The sequence below is a fragment of the Aspergillus uvarum genome (assembly GCF_003184745.1).
Source record: "Aspergillus uvarum CBS 121591 unplaced genomic scaffold BO82scaffold_65, whole genome shotgun sequence".
NCBI classification, from domain to species: domain Eukaryota; kingdom Fungi; phylum Ascomycota; class Eurotiomycetes; order Eurotiales; family Aspergillaceae; genus Aspergillus; species Aspergillus uvarum.
Window position 1 is genome coordinate 111,598 of NW_020291362.1, and position 18,076 is coordinate 129,673.

Consider the following 18,076-nt stretch of genomic DNA (forward strand, 5'->3'; position numbering starts at 1 on the left):
CCTTCGCTGCCTTGGCCGCTTCCAGACCCATTCATTCGCTGCTCTCGGGAACCACAGACACTCTCTCGCTGTCCTCGCCCGATCATGCTACTTCCCTTGGCCCAAAATGGGCTCAGTGTTGGACCAGAATTCTAGTGCCGTGCGCAAGCGTATTCAGAATCGTACGTGGTTTTAACTCCCCCATACCGCTGCCAGGCACATCCGCATCGCTAATCGCTTATCGCGTCGCTGTATAGATCAGTTCGAAGATGAGGGTGGCGAAGAATACGACGCCTCCACCTTTGGTGGCTTCAGCGATTATATGCGCAGGAAGAAACTCAAACTGCAGAATCTGGACGCTGAGATACGCTCCTCTGCTTCTGAGAATCCCCCCATCTTTCGAGGCGTCGTGGCGCACGTGAATGGCTACACGCAACCATCTCTCCAGGACCTCCATAAATTGATTGTCAGCCATGGTGGTGGTTTTCTCCAGTATCTGAGCGGCAAGACGGATGCCACTCACATCATCGCCAGCTCACTGACCCCCAAGAAACGGGAGGAACTCCGAAGATATCGGATCGTGAAACCGGCATGGGTAGTGGAGAGTGTCCAGGCGGGTCGCTTGCTCCCCTGGGATCAGTTCCGCGTCGTTGACGAAGGACATGCACAGAAAGTCTTGAAGTTCGACAATGGACGTATGCTGAGCCAAACCAACAGTCCACAGGCGGGCTATCGGGAGCAGAGCAGGAATAGCTGGTACGCCTCTCAACTCCAGGCAGCGGAGGCAACTAGTCCGGTGAGGTCTCCTTTGGTGCAGCCTGCGGGCTTAGCGCCGACAGAGACGCAACCGAACTTGGCTTCGCAGTCGGACTATGGCGAATTCCCCAGTTTCTCGATGGACGAGGCAGGCAATCCTCTGCCTGTTTCGCAGCAAACCAGTGTACTATGTTCTCCCATGGATCTTGAACCTAACAAGGACAACCCGGGCAATGATATTATCGTGTCCCGTTCAAACATAACGCAAGAAAGATCCCCATTAGCTCAACAAGCTAGTCCTTCGAAACCAGGATTGACATCTGAAGAATACAATGCGCAACTTTTGACGGATCCGCGCATGCGCAACTCCAGTGTAGTCAATCCCGAGTTCATCCAGCAATACTACAAAGAGTCACGTCTGCATCATCTCTCAACGTGGAAGGCAAATCTCAAAGCCCAACTTCAATCTGCAGCTACGGAGAAGTCGCAATCTCAGTTCAAGCGCGCGAAACCTGTTCCCGGTGGCAGACGATATATCATGCATGTGGATTTCGACTGCTTCTTTGCTGCTGTATCAACATTGAAACATCCCCAGCTGGAAGGAAAGCCGGTGGCGGTGGCACATGGCGCTGGGTCGGGCTCTGAGATCGCAAGCTGCAACTACGAGGCGCGTGCGCATGGGATTAAGAACGGAATGTGGATGAAAGGCGCTTTGGAAGCGTGTCCTAGTCTACAGGTCGTTCCTTATGATTTTCCGGCATACGAGGAAGCGAGTCGAAAATTCTATAATGCTATCCTCGCTATAGACGGCATTGTTCAGAGTGTGAGCATTGATGAAGCGCTTGTGGACATCACAATGCAATGCTTGCATGCTGGAGGTTCGGATGGAAGAGGTGTTTCCGAAGGGTCTATCTACCGGGAACAAGCTAAAGCCGATGAGATTGCGCAAGCATTGCGCACAACTATAAAGGAACACACGGGCTGCGCAGTGTCCGTGGGCATTGGTGGCAATATTCTCCAGGCTAAAGTAGCCTTACGCAAAGCAAAACCGGCGGGGCAATTTCAGCTGAAGCCTGACGAAGTACTTAATTTCATAGGGATTCTGACGGTCCAAAGTCTTCCGGGCGTCGGTCATAGCATGGCTGCCAAGTTAGAAGAGCTGGGCGTCAAATTTGTGAAGGATGTTCGGGAATTGACTCGCGAAAGACTCACATCCAGCCTGGGTCCCAAGACAGGCGTCAAGCTTTGGGAGTATGCACGAGGCATCGATCGGACCGAGGTCGGCAACGAGACGATACGCAAGTCTGTATCTGCTGAAGTCAACTGGGGGATCCGCTTCGTCAATCAGAATCAGGCTGAGGATTTCATCCGATCATTGTGTGACGAGTTGCACAAGCGACTAGTCGAGAGCCTCGTTAAGGGCAAGCAGTTGACGCTCAAGGTGATGCGGAGAGCAGCCGACGCGCCGCTGGAAGCTGTGAAGCACCTGGGACACGGCAAATGCGACATTCTCAACCGAAGTGCCATGCTCGGCGTAGCCACCAATGCTTCTGACGTTCTGGGCAAGGAGGCCGTGGCCATGCTTCGCAGCTTTGGCATCTCACCCGGTGATCTAAGAGGATTGGGGGTTCAAATGACCAAACTCGAGCCGCTCAAATCCGGGTCTCCTCGCAAGCCCGACGGCAGCCAGCAACAGCTGAACTTCAAGGCATCGCCGATCCGCAAAAGCATCGAGCGACCTGAGGACCCGGACGACGTGGAGAGTCCTCAGCGGGGCGAGTCCGAGGCCGTCCGGTCCGTCCCCTCGATGCACGAGAGCGGCCACAAGCCGTTGAACATCTCGGGAACGCAATTCATCCTGCCTTCGCAGATCGACCCCCAGGTCGTCGCCGAACTCCCCAACGACATCCGCTCGAAACTGGTAGCCCAGGGCCGGTCTCGCCGCGACACGCGGTCGACCTCGCCCTGTCCGCCCACTCGCACGCGCCGACCCATAGAGGGCGCAGAGCTGCCTCCGCCGTCCCAACTTGACCCGGAGACACTTATGGCCTTACCAGAGGATGTCCGGGCCGAAGTACTAGGTTACTACACCCGCGACTCCAGCGACCCGGACAACCAAACCCCAGAACCCTGGACATCAGCACCTCCCACCACCACCACCAACCCTCCCCGCCCAACATCCTCAAGCTCAAGCTCTCTCAAACTCCGCAAACCCACCACGCCCACCAAACGGCGTCGCGGCCGTCCTCCCATCATCAAATCCAGCCTCGACACCACCCTAACGCAAGCCAAATTCATCCGCCTGAACCCGCCACCACCAGCAGCCTCAGCCTCAGCCCCTGCATCAACCACCACCACCATCACCACTGACCCAACAACAACAGAAGTCTCCGCCGACTTCCTGGCAGCCTTACCCGAAGACATCCGCCAAGAAATCCTCGAAGAACAGCGTCGAACCCGCCTCCTCCAGCGCCCAGCCCTGCACCCTTCAACCCACGCACGACCACCCTCCACCACCACCACCACAACAACAACAACAACAACAACAACAACAAGCAATGCACCTCCACAACCTCCCCGCGAGAAAACCATCTCCCTCCCCCCGCTCCCCGCACGCCCCACCTTCACCGCCAACCGCCTAACCTCCCTCCCGGACCTCCGCGACGCCCTGACAGCCTGGTACACCGCATTCAACCCCGCGCCGGACGAGGCAGGCGCAGTAGACAGAAACGAAGAAGACGAACAGGGAGAAGAAGAAGGCCCCTTCGACGAAGACATCCTCTCGCTCGCCCGGTACCTGAAACGGGTTGTCCTGGACGAGCGGGACCTCGAGAAAGCGGTCGCCGTCGTGCGGTGGTTGATCTGGTTGGTCGAGAACGATAACCCGGGGACCACGGCTGACCCCAGTGGCACTGGCGCTGGCGATGCGGACGGCCCGGCAAGTTCGACTCACAGGAGCGCCAGCGCCAGCGGGAGCGGTCCCGGGTCTGGGTCTGGGTTTGGGTTTGGGTTTGGGAGTTCGCAGGAGGAAGACGCTTTCAAGACGCCCAGTCCGAGCGGCAAGATCTCTAGGCCGAAAGGGTTGGATAGGTCACAGCGGCGACGGCAGCAGCGGAAGCAGCGGGTCGGGAGGAGGTGGGGGGTGGCCGTGAGGATGGTGAAGGAGAGTGTTTTGGAGGCTGTTGGGGAGAGGGGGTTGGGGGCTGTGGATTTTGATTGAGGGGGTGGGATGGGACGGGGGATTGGTTGTTGGTGTTTGCTGTGTTCCGTATGGGCTACGCAACTACCTACTTAGTCAGGTGTTGTATGTACTGTTTAGTTGAACTTGATAATTTGAGTAGAGGTTGGGGTTGGTTAGGGTTGCTGGGGAGGGTTATCGCAACCATTCAGTAGGGACATGACGAAGGGATACATGCCCCTGAACCATCCAGGAAATAAAGCACATACAGTACGTCTGGCAAAAACCTCGAAGCAGGTACCTGTTTCCACAGCCCCTGATTATACCCTCTCCACTGTACCCAAGCAATTCAAGCACCCACATACACACCCACCTCTACACAACCCATAATATAGCAGCATAAAAACACCTCAATCACTCAAGTGCACACACCCCAGCCCCCCCCCATCTACCTACAACAACAGCCAATGAATCACGCAACCCACCCCTCCCTCAAAAACCACTCCACCATCCTCCGCACCAGCCCCGCATCCCGATCCACCACCGTTCCGGCCCCCTCCAACGCGCGACTCAGACCCCTCGCCCTCTCCGTCCGGAACCGCAGACGTCTCCGCTCCGCCAACATCTCCTCGGGGAAGTCGTACTTCCCCGCAAAGAAATCCACCAATTTCACCGGCGGATTCGCTACGGGGTCCGGGTCCGCGCCGCGCAGACGCTGCACCCATTCCCGCGGGGGAAGTTCAACGAAGTCCAGCCCCGCGCGGCGGAGGGCAGGTAGGAGGTCCCGCGTCCAGTGGAAGGGGGTGGGATTGGTGATGTTGTAGATTTCGCCTTTAGCGGTGGCAGGATCAGGATCAGTGGCTGGCGCTGCGGGGCTCGAGGCTAATGAGATGTCGTTCACGGCGGTGGCGACCACATCCACCGGTAGCCAGAGGGGTTCCTCGTCCAGGGCGGGGAGGGCGCCAATGGTGCGGGCGGACTGGAGCATCAGGGGGATCGCCTCGGTGGCGTTCCAGATGCCGTGGACGGTGTCGCCGACCACCTGGCCGATGCGGAGGACCCGGACGGCGAAGCCGGGCACCGTGGCGGCGGCGTGGGCGCAGATGTGCTCAGCGACGAGTTTGGATTGCGCGTAGCCCATGCCCTGCGCGGCGGCGAGGGAGGACGGCAGGGTCTCCGGGACGGGGTTGAGGTCGGAGTTGACGACGGCGCTGACGGAGGAGCAGAAGTTGAAGGTGGCGGGGTGGGGCCGTTGGGCTTTGAGGCATAATCCCAGCAGATATTTCAGGCCGCCGAGGTTGTCCTTTTCCAGGCTGCGGAGAGTGACGTTGAAGTTGACGGACCAGGCGCAGTGGATGACGCTGGTGAGTTCGCTGGTGAGGGTGGTGTAGGTGGAATGAGGCAGGCCGAGGGAGGGGTCGTCGCTGAGGTTCGAGGGGAGGGCGATGAGTTTGCTGCGCGCCTCGGGGGCCAGAGAGGCGTAGAGGAGGCGCGTGGTGAGGGATTGGTGAAGCCGGGTGTAGGCGTCTATCGGGGAGGCGGCGCGGATGAGGCAGTAGATCTTCTTGACCTCGGGGTTGGCTGCAAGCTGGGCCACGACATGGCTTCCTAGAGACCCAGTTGCACCGGTGACGAGCTAGATGGAATCAGCGAACCAGAGAACTCATCTCCAATAGAGATTGAACACGACTTACAACGTACTGCCCGCCCAAGTCATTTGCACACGGCACATGCTGCTCAAACTGGCTATACTTCTTAATCATGCCCTGCATCTGCTCAACAATCGATTCACCATCATCCGTCACACCAGTCTTGAGATTGGCAAGATACCGAGCCAACAAGCGTATGCTCGGCTGCTCAAAGGCGATGTTGAGCCCCAGCTTCTGTCCATTCGTATCGATCTTTCTCAAGATCATCGAGCGCAGCTGCGTGGCTTGCAACGAGTCCATTCCCAGAGCAAAGAAGTCCGCATCGTCGGTCAGCAGGCCCTGACTCTTGAGCGGGAGGATATCCGCGAGCTGCAGCTTGAGGAACGACCGGAGCTCTGCCTCCGAAAGTACTTGAGTCCCCGTCATGGCGTCTTCAGCCTCGTAGGCCTCTTCAATCAGACGTTCGTATTCCCGGTAGAAGCCCTGTCTGATAACGGTTCCCTTGTCGGTGCGAGGATATTTTCCATCCGCGGGTAAGACACGCACCATACTCTTCGACAGCTGACCGAACGCAGGCATGGATTCGTGGGCTCGCTCGACGGCAGGCCAGATCGCTTCCACGATTTGCTCGTCCGACAGAGACTGAGAGTCAGGGGCACGGACGACCGCGAGCCCGATGCAGGCCTTGCCCGCCCCGAAGACAACAGCCTCGCTCACTGCACTATTCTGCCGGACGCGTCCCTCAAGGTCAAGCGGGTTCACCTTCTCGCCGTTCACAAGGACAAGCGTGTCGTCCAGGCGGGCGTAGTACTTATATGCGGTCATGGTGGGATGCTTCACAAACAGATCCTTGGTAGCATACGAGCCATCCGGGCGGTTAGACATGACCTTCGAAGGCCAGCCATCCAGACAAATAAGCTCGAACACCCCCGGGAACCGCTCCTCGAATTGCAGATACTTCTGGACCGTCTGCGACGGACGAAGCCAGTCCCACCCTTTGTCATCTCGAGGTCTTGTAGACATCATCAACTGGCCGGTCTCTGTCCTGCAATCCTTGTCAACACGCTTTCATTAACCAACCACAAAAGTACTTACGATCCATAGTGACTGATGAGATGTACCCCATTCTCAACCAGGAGGTTCCCCAGCGAGTCCGGACAAGCTGACCCGCCGAACATAACCGCCTTGAATTTTGCAAGCGCAGCGATACCCTCGGGGGTCTCCGCAAGCAGTTTGAGAGCATAGGGGACACCATAGAAGATCTCGAAGTCATGAGACTCCATGATATCAAGAAGGTACTGCCTGGTCAGCGGCAATTTAGCGTTATAGAGATGCAACTGTTTGCTGGCATGAATCGTGCGAAACAGGCAGCTGATACCGTGGTTGTGATACAGCGGCAGCGTCACAAACCCGGACATGTTCATATGGCCCGCATAATTCTTCAGGGCAGCTTGTTGGGTGTGGAAGATGGGCTTCGGGAGGCCCGTCGAACCACTGGAGTGGATAATCCACGCGATATATTTGGACTCCGCGACAGGATCCAGAGATGGCGTCAGGTTGGTGTTAATTTCTTCATCCGGGATGGGAAAGTCGTAGCATTCCTCGGTCGGAATCTCATCGATGAGCAAGTCGGGAACGCGCTTCTTGATCTCTTTGGCTGTATCTCTGAAGGATGAGTGGATGAAAATGTGTCTCGACTGTGTTCTTTCCAGCAACGACACATAGGCGTCGATCGATATCCGCGTGGACAGCAGCAGACCGGAATGTCCAAGTTTGGCCAACGCCAGGAGCATCACAAGATAATTGAGATCCGAGGGACCTAGTAAAGACATGACGGTGGGAGTTTCTGCGGAGGATGTCCGGGTCGGAATACTTTTGGCCAATACTTGGGCGACGCGGAAGGCGTAGACATCGAGTTGGCGAAGGGGGTAATCCACATACTCGATGCCGTTGTGTGGGTAGGAAATGACGGGCTGTGAATTTCCCAGAGATGCACGTTGGCGGACAAGCTCGTCGAGAGTCAAGGGCTCTCGCTGTGATGATGTCTGAAGGGACGCCTGGTCGCCCTGTGCGAGAGGTGCCCGCAAAGTAGGCGCTTGCGGGAGTATTGCAGAAAGCATTTTGGTTAAGAAAGCACTGGTTGTGCACTCAATGAAGATGACTATGTCTTTGAACAAACAGATCAGACTCCAGCTTTTATACGCATTGTTCCTGCAAGTTATCCGGTTCGCTCAAAACGCATGGTAGAAGGGTTCCGTTATGCACTTCCTGGTTTGGTGGAGGGAGGCATGGATATCCGATCAGCCCGGATATTTCTCCGAGCTCAACTACATACTTGCATGGCACCCTCATCGTGACGATCCAAGTCATTTCCGGGTCATTTCCAAGTTTAGTCTGTCTGTCTGGCTGGCTGCCAAGGCAGTGGAGCTTCACTATAGGCCTAGCGCGTCTACAACGCAGCAACTGCCCGGGCAACTCCAACACATGAGGAAGCATCCGCCGGAGTAAAGTCCAATATAGTACAGATCATCCTAAGTCGTGTAGTCAAGTCATATCATTAGATCGGTCAAAAGAGCCTGGCCAGGCATGCAGCATTTCCAAAACATCATGATCGAGTCGCTACATAGGGAACGTCGGCGGATCATTACTCAGATTTGTAAATGCCTACGCAAGAAGCATTCAGTCAGTCTCTCTCCGTGCCAAAATCATACCTCAAAAATATCACTTACCCAGGAGTCAATCTGCGTCCACAGGAGTGAGCCGTCCAAGCTATCCAGAAAACTCAGGTCTATCTCCGACTCCAAAGGCGACGGTGTAAAATTAGTCGGCGGGAATCTACCCGGATAATCATAGGAACCAGGCTCCAAGGGCCCAGAAGGATATATGCTAGTCAGGCTCAACTGTCCTTGCTCCGCCAGTGTGCCCGGATTCTGGCCCGGAAAGAAGACAGCGCGAAACCCCTCGGAGGTATCGCTGGATGAGCCAATCCGCCTACGGACTTCCCGCCTCAGCTCTTCCAGAATGATGCTGTAGCGGCGACTGGGTGAATTCTTCCGGGTGGCCTCTGCCAGATGCTGCTGGCAGGTTTCCGCCAGGCTGAAAAGGGAATGGAGATGGTGGACGTCCGCGACCCCAGGGGAGGATATCCCAAAGGTAGTAGATAAGCGATGCTGTTGGATTGTATATATGTACACCACAATGATGGCGCAGAAGCACACATAGTGGGTAAACCAGAACGATTGTATCAGGACCCTCTGTTTCGCTAAGCTATCCACTAACCCCATGGCTTGCTCGGCAGCCTCGATGCACTTGAGCACATGATGAGTTACCGTAGGATGGGGAATCTGTGGCGTGCGGCTCAGATCCGTAAAGTCGTTCAGCAAAAACGACCGCGTCGTGTGAATCACCGCGTGTGAGTAAGCCAACTGCAGAACCTGACTCTGCCTACAGAGTGGAGGGATTAGGCTCGTGGCACGAACACTATTGAAAAGTGGAGGAGTGGCTGCTTTCCAGTCTTCAAGCTTCGTCATGAGGCGTGCAGCCATTTCAAATGACGCATCTCGCGATAGAGGGCTGACGGTATACAACTGTCGCGAAATCTCACCAAGAATGCGACCAAGTCTATGCAGTCAATAATTATGGTCAAGCACCACGGAACAGATCTAAGCATACCTATAGTGGAGAAGGGAGGCAGTCATCATACAATCTCCCACCCCTGGTCCGGTCGATAAAGATTCTGCCAACATGTCTTCATCGTGGACTTCCTCAGGAAGCTCTTGATCAATGTCCTCATCTTGAAGTAGACGAGGCCTCCCAAACATGACGCTAAGATATTTATCCAATGTATAAGTGCTCCAAAACAGGCGCTTCCGAAGCTCCCGGTCGAGATAGGAACTGCCGTCGCGGGGGACTTTGCCTCGGTGCCTGCGGTGTAAACCCAACGCCGTCACCAGCTGGAGAGCTGTACCGAAGGAGTACCAGCACTCGTTGGCCCTGGAGGAAGAAAGTAAATAGAAACATTGGCCCAGTCGCGCCTGCACTGATTCCAAACGCGGAGCTCCAGACTCCAGGGCGGTCATAGATTTGGAGGCCGCATACCACTGCTCGCTGCGATTATATCAGCCTGCACAATGGACCAAGGTCGTCGAGGCGAAGCACACTCACCTTCCATGCTGCCGATCTATCTGACTATCTGGGTCTTGCTCCTCGTACAAGGTGCCCACAGCAAAGACCATGAAGATTATGGCTGTTCGCGCTACCATGTGCCCCGTGGGGGGGTGGGATACAAAATTATTACATTCATACACCTGCTGCAGCCATTGGTCCACACTCCCGCGATGCAGGAAACGATATGTGACCATGGACAAGTCAAAGTAGGTATTGACCAGGTCCCGGGCCTTCTCATACGGAGGCAGTGTGAATCCAACGTCGCGATGGGCCGCGTACGGTTTATCCCCGAACTTGAATACCGAGGTATTCTTGGATGGGGATTCACTCTGTAGTGTATCGGGAACCGCTCGTTTCTCATCCTGATGTAAACGACGCCAGACGCGATTAAGGAAGGACAAACCTGAGGCAGGTCCTAAATAGTTGCCTTCCAGATCGGTCACGGCGGGATCCGGTGAGTTGCGCTGGGAGATGTTATTGTTGTTATTGTGGCGGCGGTTGCGATCATACAGATCTTGCTGAGAGGCTGATCCAATGCGTGGCGACGAGCGTGCGATTGAGAGTGAGCGCCGGGTTCTCGGGCCGTGGACCGCATGAGTGCCCCCGAGCTGTTCACCAGATGAGGCGGGCAGGGGCTCGGGAGGAAGCCCCCGTGAGTAGGCGGCATTGTATTCACAAACCAGCGACAGCCGGGTACACCTTACGCAGGGAATGGTTCCCGTACAACGAGTCTTCTTTTCCTTGCAATGATCGCAGGCTCGGGTAATCTTCTGCCGGGGAGTATTGGATTTGTGTATAGATGAGGAGGACTCGGAGGATCTTCTCGGTCGTTTTGCAGGAAGTAGATCTCGGCCATTGGCACTAGATCTAGAACGAGATCGAGACCGAGCCAGAGCCCGACGGTGATTGTCATGGACGACTCTTACTGGCACTGGGTCCACCGGTGATGACAAACCGTCCACCGTAGCGACGACAGTGGCAGCCATATGAACATATCCCGGATTTTGGGGTTGATGGCTGGGTGGGATGTCATGAGAGAGGTCGTACCAGAGAAAGGAGAAGAAGAATACGTAGTAGGTAGTAAAGCTAGTGGAAGGGAGAAATTTCCGGAGGCGGGGGAACAAGACGAGCGGGGAAACACTGAGGCTAATCCGGAAGTAGTATTGTTTTGCAGTTGTCAACCACCGGATATTCCATTTCCCAAAGGCGGGGGAGGCGAGAAGAACTGGAGAGTTTAACTGGAACTTCGGATAGCAAAACTGCGGGGGTGGGAATTGACCTGTCTGTCAGTCTGTCAGTCTGTCAGTCTGTCAGTCGGTAGAATCTGGGACATCTCCGCGGACATGCTGCAATCGAAATATCCACCTATGTATTCGCCTCGTACAGTACAATACAGTATACAGTACGTACAGTGCATCAGACATCAGAGACACTCAGGTAAGGACTTGGGTACAAATGCAGATGCAGATGCAGATGCAAATGAATCATTTCGTTCAGTCTGTGCCAATGTAACTTGGAAGTCACCTATCATGATGAGTCAGCAGCATAAAGCAACTCGGAATAAATAACTACTACTCAGGAGCTTAAATCTCGATTAGCAGCAGCGGTACGGGCTAGAGGGTTGCAAGCAAGCGTACTAAGAATCTTAGACCAAATCAGCGATTTGATGTAGTTGGGAGGGCCCTGGACTAAGATAGATCTACATGTACTGGACTGTACAGTACAGTCTATCTGCATACCATGAAGCACGCGTCACGTCCACTGATCTTTCCCGATAATCCGAAGACCCTGCAGAGAATACAAAGAAACTACCCACATAGGACTAGAGCATGAGAAAAGAGACCAGAAAAGCATACACGACCGCCCAGTGCGAATAAGGTAGATTCCATTCTAGTGAAGGAACGCAATACAGTTGCAACGTCACGGGTTATCCGCGCAAAAGGACTGATTGGACATTGGCTCGAAACGCCCAGTGCTGGTGGCGACCAACATAAGAACCTCAAATCCCGCTGCAAATACATGCCACATGCTTGCTATGTTCAAGGCAACTTCCCTCGGAGCAGGTATCCTCCCATTCTGCTCAGCTCTTCCAACCCGGTTGTATCAGAATTGTCTGTTCCCTCAGTCGCCACAACGAACAAGACCAGCCACGAGAAAAGTTCATTCCGATGCCTCCATCTTTACCTGTTCGACGCAGGCCCGAACATAGTGCGTATCTATCGCACAAGGGCACCGGAGTGCAAGCCATGTGCGATGGGCCGTGGTCGGGGTGTGAAGATCAAAAATGCAGGCCGGCCGTCATCATCAATGTCAAGAACTGTTGCTGCGTGAAGCGAGCGGGCTACCTAGCGAGCTTAGGCTAACCCTAAAGGCTTCGTTCGTTCATCGACGGGGCTCTCGGGAGAGTCGATGTCGGACTCTTCATCTGACTCGTCGCTTTCGAGCTCGTATAACACCTCATCCTCATCCTCAGGTACAGAGAGCGTCACATACTCGCTAAGGAGATCTTGAAGCTCGAGGAGTCCGGCGGGGTGCCTCATCCTAGACAGGACTTCCTGGGCGATCTCCCCGTTTCCCATGCGCATGATCTTTAATAGGCCACCTATCAGGCTCTGGTAGACTCTCAGGAGTTCCTCGGTGCGCTTCTGTTCGGCCTTGCGGCGCTTGTCCTTGGACTCATCGATCTGGCATGCACGACCGTGAACACGGCACTGGGTGCAGGGTATTCCTGTATCTTTGATGGTGCACTGTAACGAGGATTCTCAGGTCAGACTAATGCAGTTGCGAGGTCAAGTCGGGCTGGAGACCAGAACTTTCGTCCAGGGAGCGAAAACAGGAATACTCTTCAAAATAAAATCGGTACCTTACCCTTGTTCGCAGCCGCTGACACTCATAGCACGCGGTGGACGCTCGCCGTGTCTTTCCACTCTCGGGAGCCGGGGCCGGGGGGTCTCGAGCCTCATCTTCCTTGGCTGCCTTGGGCGCGATAGGACGATAGGACGTGACACCGTGTTCGGACATGCTTCAACCCGGACGTGTAAAATGACGGAAATGGGGGTAAAGCAAACAACGGTGGATCGGACTCGATGCGAAAACGGGAAAGGTGAAAGAGGATGGGACAAACACACTAGGGTGAATCGTGGAAAAGAAAAGAAGACCAACCGATCATGCTCCTCCTGGGGAGGCACATCTATGACACTATAGAGGAAAGGATCATGCTCGATCGAGACGACCTAAGACCTCTCAATGCAGCAACCTGCTGCCCTGCTGCACTTGACGAAGAAGCTAGAGAAAGAACGAGGATGGGTGTGTGGGTGAGGTCGACTCAGCCAAGCCAGCATCGGGAGAAAAGGAAACACACAGAAATGCAGTGTCAGACGCCAAAAGCCCCTCCCGAAGACCTATTGGGAGGGGGGGAATCAGGAGTGCACCGAAAGTCAAACTTGACCAAGACGGGTCAGGCAGCCAAACTCGAAATCGTCAGTCCCTGAAGGCGGCATTTAGGATATCTACGCATCATCCGGGTCTAATCCCTCCTTTTCCAACACAACTCGAAAGAGCATTGGGAACTTGGGAGCCACAGAAGCGTTCAGATACCTGGACTGGTTCTGTGGCAGCTGCGGCCTCCAAGTTGGGCCTCTGATGGGGCAGAGCAAGGAAAGGTAAGAGTGGGAGGCAGGGGGGGGTGGCTGAGGAGGGGCCGCACTGGATCGCTTGTTATGAACGAACCGGTGTGAGCCATCGATGGTCTCCTCTCCTTCTTCTCTGACACTTCCCAGGTACCAAAGGGTCCTTGTCAAGGGACAACTACCGGCAGGAAGGGGATTGGGCTTAAAGTCAAGATGTGGGAATCCAGTGGGCAAGTGGCAGTTGCAACTTCGGTAGTTGTAACTTGGGTTTGACGTGCAGATGACGAGCCCACGACGACGGTGTGGACAAACAAGGCTCTGTCGGCCATGGGGGTGGGGGAGGGAGGACGGCGATTAGCAATAACCTCACCGAGGAGAAACAAACTGCGTACGCCATCTCAGTCAGTCCTGAGTCAGTTCCTCGACTCGAAGGCCAGGCTCTGGTTCGATTGCGATTGGGCCCGTAACATTGCAGGTCCACCGCACTATCACCAGAATTCTCGGCCGCGGGAGCGGATCTCTTCTGGTCTCGTTGCACTTGAAGGGATCACTCGCTTGCTGGAAGTGAAGTGCAGAACGTACCGAACCATACTAGATTTGCGTTATTGTCGTAACGACAGACATGCATGACGTCGCTTGTCTGCTTCACCGACCGAGCTGATTGCACGGATCTTGTGTTCGGGCAGAAGCAGCCAATGCTAAATGAGTGAGGGAGAGGGCTACTCGTCAAAACCACGGGCTGTGACGCCGTGATGCTGTGACGCTGTTAGCGAATTCGGGTGCAGGAATGCCACGGAAAAAGTATCCTTGGGATTTCCTTGGACCGCAGCAACGGATAGAGACTGCGAGGGGGGCGGATGGAACCAACCCCTGTGGCCGAGTCGAACTGTAGAAGTAGGTATGTTCAACTGCTGGGGCCGACTCTGATCCAGGCTAGTGCCACCACAGAGGTCTGTCTGTCTCAGCTGGAGGGCTGCCCTGTAGTACGTACTGTACTCCGGCAGTTGTCTGTAGTTCCCCAGCGGCTCCAAGTCACACCTTCGGCCCGCATGGCATACGATCCGAGAACCACTAACTCGGAGTCGGCCCGACCAAAAAAAGAGGTTGAGTGACTGGAATGGGAGAGTTTTCAGAATCTTTGGTTTGGGGGAGGGAGACGCAGAGCTGGAGGGAGTAAGTAAGTTGACGACTCGATTGAACCTGATTGAGTACTGTAGTCCGCAGTAGTCCGTAGTAGTCTGTACTAGTCCGTAGTGGCAACGGCCCATGTGGATGGGATCCGCTAGACCCGGCATAGCATAGCTCAGTCAACACCCGGCAATTTCTACGCTGATCTATCCGTACCTACTAGTCGAGGTAGTGCACTCTCATCTACAGTAAACATAACACACAACACACCCATGAAGGAGAAAAGAGAATGATCCTGGATAATACGATAATACGACAATACGATAATACAATCAACCGGGGGAATCACGGAACGTTGACCAGCTAACCGAATAAAGATAAGAAGTGTCAAAATATGCAGGAAGTGAACCGCGCACGTCAAGAAGAAGGAAAAAATCTCATAGTGTTTCCAACTTCCTTTGGACGTCAGTCATGTAAGAAAAGACAGTCTCAGTAGATGGGCCGACCTTCATCCCATTTTCGAGGGACCGGGGTAGCATCCTGACTCGCGGCCAAGAGACGACCGTCCTCGGGCGATGAAGGCGCGAAATGCACCTGGTGCACATCCCGGCCAGTGCTGTTGCCGCTACTCTCAATCTCGTTGCGGACGCTGCCAATCCCCCCAATCCACTCCCACACACGCGCAACATCTCCACCGCGACCCTCCCGCACCGCAGCTCGGACGTTGGCGTTGCCCTCAACGATACTGCGCACGCGCTTCCAGAGCCCCTCGCGCCGACTTCCGCGCAGCTCAGACCGGAGCACATCATCACGCAACTGTCCAATGGGGATGTAGGGCTCTCGGGCCGCACCGCGAGCATGTAGAGCCGCCTGTGTCGCGAGACGATCGAGCGTAGTGGCCACAAGTTCAGGGACTCGGGCCATATCCGAGCGGCGAGCCCGGATTTTGGAGCGGACATACAGTGTCAAGCATACCGCGAGAGTCAGAACTGAAATAGGAAGTCGATACGCGAGGAGAGAGAGTCGGAGGTAGCGGCGGAACGCGCAGGTGAGGGGGAGCCGGCTGACGGAGGTGGACGTGAGGGTGAGGACAGAAGATGGTCTGTAATTGTGTGGGTGCCTCTGTTAGTTCCACAATACGAGTCAGAATCCGAATCCTTGGGTGGTGTGCCAGACGGAAGACCAGGGTGTCGCGACCAGGCTAGAATCAGAAAGAAAAGGCTAGGAACTACTCACTGTTGGACTCGAGTGACAACTTCTTCTTTGCCCACCACCTCACCTAGGGCTCCCTTCCACAAGTCATCAAACTCCGCGTCACTCATCCCCTTACGGCGTTTCTTTCCAACCTCTTGCTTCAGCTCGGTTTCACTGATTTCGGGACCCTTTTCTCCTTGGTCACCGTGCACAATCTCACCACACTCCCACTTAGCCCGACGGTCACGGAGAGTTTCGAGGGCTCTATCGGCAACGGCTTTGACTCGGCGTGCCTTCTCACTGTCGGCTTCGCACGTCGGGGCAAGAGGTACCAGCCCACCCAGCGACAGAGGATGTGCCTTGAGGATAAAGTCATGCTCACAGCGAGCCTCAAAATTGGGGTAACAGAAAGCGTGGGGAGGACACGGTTCGCACTGCGGTTCGAGAACATTGGCCCATTCAGGAACCCGGGTATCTGCCAATGACCAGGTTGGCTTGCCAATACCGCAGAATCCAATCTCAACCTTCTCCTTGCGCCACCAAGCACCAAAACCGGCGACAAGGGCTAATATAATGATCCAAGGCGCAGCACGATTTGCTGTCCGCGCTGTTTGGGGCCGGGTGCTAGGGGCGCTAGGCGGATACATCAGGTGCGCCCGGTCCTCCTCAAGCGCCAACTGCTCCTCGGGCGTAAATTCTTCCCCAGCACTGACCTCGCTGTCGCTATCCTCGTAGTTCTCCACCGCCTCCAGGGATTGCTGAGGGGATCTAGGCTTGGGCACGGGGAACTCAAACGAAGATCGCTTCGACGGGGTAAAGCCATAGTCAGAGTTCATGTCCACCGGCGTCATGGACCTCCTAGGCCGTAGACCCATGCTGGCAGCAGGGGAGTTCAGTGAGAATCGCGAGGCGCTCTTCCGCCCAACACTCGAGGTTCTCGGACTCCGGTGCTCCCACCGGGCAGGCGATCCACTCTGGAATGGGTTGTCATCGGTGAAGACACTCTCATCCTTGGGTTCCAACTTAATTGCTGAGAAGGGTGTCTTCGGTTCAGGCTCGCGTTCGGGTTGTGGTGCGGCGGCAGGAGTCATCTCACTCTTGCGTGGTTTGCGGGTCGTCGACTTTCGGGGAGTAGCCGTGCTGAACGGGACCGGGGTTGCCGCCATGTCGTCGTGCGATTCCGTATCGGAGGCGCGATAGCGTTTGCTGGTCGACCGGGGGACCGTTCTTCGAGAGCTCGTGGATGGGGTGGCTGATACATGGGCATCCTCCGTGTCAACCGTCGATGCTCTCGTGCTCAATTTAGTGCGTGCGCGGCGACCGCCCGTCGCGGTCGAAACAGTCGAGGGAGTAGGTGGGGGAGGCATCGACTCTCTGCCAGATTCATAGTGTTGATCGTTGTAATCGCTCACAACTGATGAGGCGCGACTACCCATATCCGTAATTCCTTCACTGGTTCTCCTCACCCTTTCCCGTTCGCGCAAAAGTTTCTTGGCCTGAGGCAAAACCTCTGTCTCAAGAATGCTGATGAGTTGGGCCTTCTTGGCTGAGGCTGGATAGGGAACATCGTGGCTAACGAGGATGGACCGAAGACGGGGAACGGTGAGCGAATTCAGGTCAAAGTCGGCAGCCAAATAATCCAAACCGTCCGCCATGATGAAGAGTGATTGATCCTAGCAGTGATCAACGCCACCAGGGGAGGGGTAGGGAAGGGGGAATGAAGTTGGAAGATGATGATGATGATGTTGCGGCAGAAAAAAAATCCGGGGGGGGGGGTAAAATTTAGAAAGGAAGAGGACTAAGACTAAGGTGGCCAGCCGGTTGGCGGTCGACACTGCAGTGATGGATGAATGGATGAATTCCACTCAAGCGAAAATCCGGATTTTCGGTGATTCTCCCTTTCGTCAGAGACGCAAGACGCAACAAGCAACAAGCAACAGCCGCCGTCCCTCAAATCCGATCGTCTCCAGGGCAACAACAGACTTCGGCCTGCAAGCGAAACAGCCAAACAAGAAAAAGCCAACTGGCCAGTTGAGCAGGTGTCAAACAAGACAGTTCGGTCGGATTGAGGCACCCACACTCAAACTCGGATTCAGAATCGTCGTAGATGAAGGATTTGCAGGCATCAGAGTTATTGATGCAACAAGGGCATGTTTTTGAGGAGGCGAAGCAGGGGTTGATGATGGTTGATTGAAGTTATTTGTTGTGTGTTTGGGTCATGTGACATAGTTGCTACACTATCACAGCTGAGTAATACAATAGGTTGACTTAAATATATTAGTTAGGCATGGCAGTTTAACAAACATGACACTGGACTAGATAGGCCATCATGTTCAGATAATTGGATTCCATTGAGTACACAATTACCAAGTGAATCTAGACACGTAGGGTAAAAC

The 18,076-nt window shown here is 55.0% G+C and overlaps 5 protein-coding genes across 5 annotated transcripts; 1 reads left to right on the forward strand and 4 right to left on the reverse strand.

Annotated features, from left to right (window-relative positions):
* Window positions 1-60: 60 nt before the first annotated feature.
* BO82DRAFT_435651 (putative DNA damage repair protein Mus42) lies at window positions 61-3,955 on the forward strand (the record flags this gene model as incomplete). The annotated part of the gene is made up of 2 exons (XM_025641043.1): window positions 61-161; window positions 237-3,955. The coding sequence occupies exons 1-2, from the start codon at window positions 107-109 to the stop codon at window positions 3,953-3,955; spliced, it is 3,774 nt and encodes a 1,257-aa protein (XP_025487889.1). The 5' UTR covers window positions 61-106.
* A 430-nt stretch (window positions 3,956-4,385) lies between these two features.
* BO82DRAFT_395227 (putative NRPS-like enzyme) lies at window positions 4,386-7,682 on the reverse strand (the record flags this gene model as incomplete). The annotated part of the gene is made up of 3 exons (XM_025638775.1): window positions 4,386-5,549; window positions 5,608-6,607; window positions 6,658-7,682. The coding sequence occupies 3 exons, from the start codon at window positions 7,680-7,682 to the stop codon at window positions 4,386-4,388; spliced, it is 3,189 nt and encodes a 1,062-aa protein (XP_025487890.1).
* An 81-nt stretch (window positions 7,683-7,763) lies between these two features.
* Window positions 7,764-10,769, reverse strand: BO82DRAFT_319192 (uncharacterized protein). The gene is made up of 4 exons (XM_025632667.1): window positions 9,727-10,769; window positions 9,235-9,669; window positions 8,292-9,183; window positions 7,764-8,226 (listed from the first exon to the last, which is right to left on the reverse strand). The coding sequence occupies exons 1-4, from the start codon at window positions 10,713-10,715 to the stop codon at window positions 8,182-8,184; spliced, it is 2,361 nt and encodes a 786-aa protein (XP_025487891.1). The 5' UTR covers window positions 10,716-10,769; the 3' UTR covers window positions 7,764-8,181.
* Window positions 10,770-12,194: 1,425 nt separating this feature from the next.
* On the reverse strand, window positions 12,195-12,750 carry BO82DRAFT_243923 (Zn(II)2Cys6 transcription factor domain-containing protein; the record flags this gene model as incomplete). The annotated part of the gene is made up of 2 exons (XM_025630812.1): window positions 12,195-12,476; window positions 12,598-12,750. Coding segments are annotated over 2 exons (435 nt in total), but the record flags the coding sequence as incomplete, so codon positions are not given.
* Window positions 12,751-14,975: 2,225 nt separating this feature from the next.
* BO82DRAFT_435655 (putative sister chromatid separation protein (Src1)) lies at window positions 14,976-17,457 on the reverse strand (the record flags this gene model as incomplete). Its single annotated transcript, XM_025641044.1, has 2 exons — window positions 15,723-17,457; window positions 14,976-15,588 (listed from the first exon to the last, which is right to left on the reverse strand). Exons 1-2 carry the CDS (start codon window positions 17,333-17,335, stop codon window positions 14,976-14,978), a joined length of 2,226 nt encoding a protein of 741 aa, XP_025487893.1. The 5' UTR covers window positions 17,336-17,457.
* Between the last annotated feature and the right edge of the window lie 619 nt (window positions 17,458-18,076).

What these genes read in the sequence shown, in the direction of transcription:
- BO82DRAFT_319192 (XM_025632667.1), bottom strand. Translation starts at nt 10,715, where the DNA reads ATGGCTGCCACTGTCGTCGCTACGGTGGACGGTTTGTCATCACCGGTG. An exon ending in ATAGATCGGCAGCATGGAAG is followed by an intron (nt 9,670 to 9,726) that starts GTGAGTGTGCTT and finishes ATATAATCGCAG; the next exon opens with CGAGCAGTGGTATGCGGCCT. An exon ending in GGACGCAGATTGACTCCTGG is followed by an intron (nt 8,227 to 8,291) that starts GTAAGTGATATT and finishes CTTCTTGCGTAG; the next exon opens with GCATTTACAAATCTGAGTAA.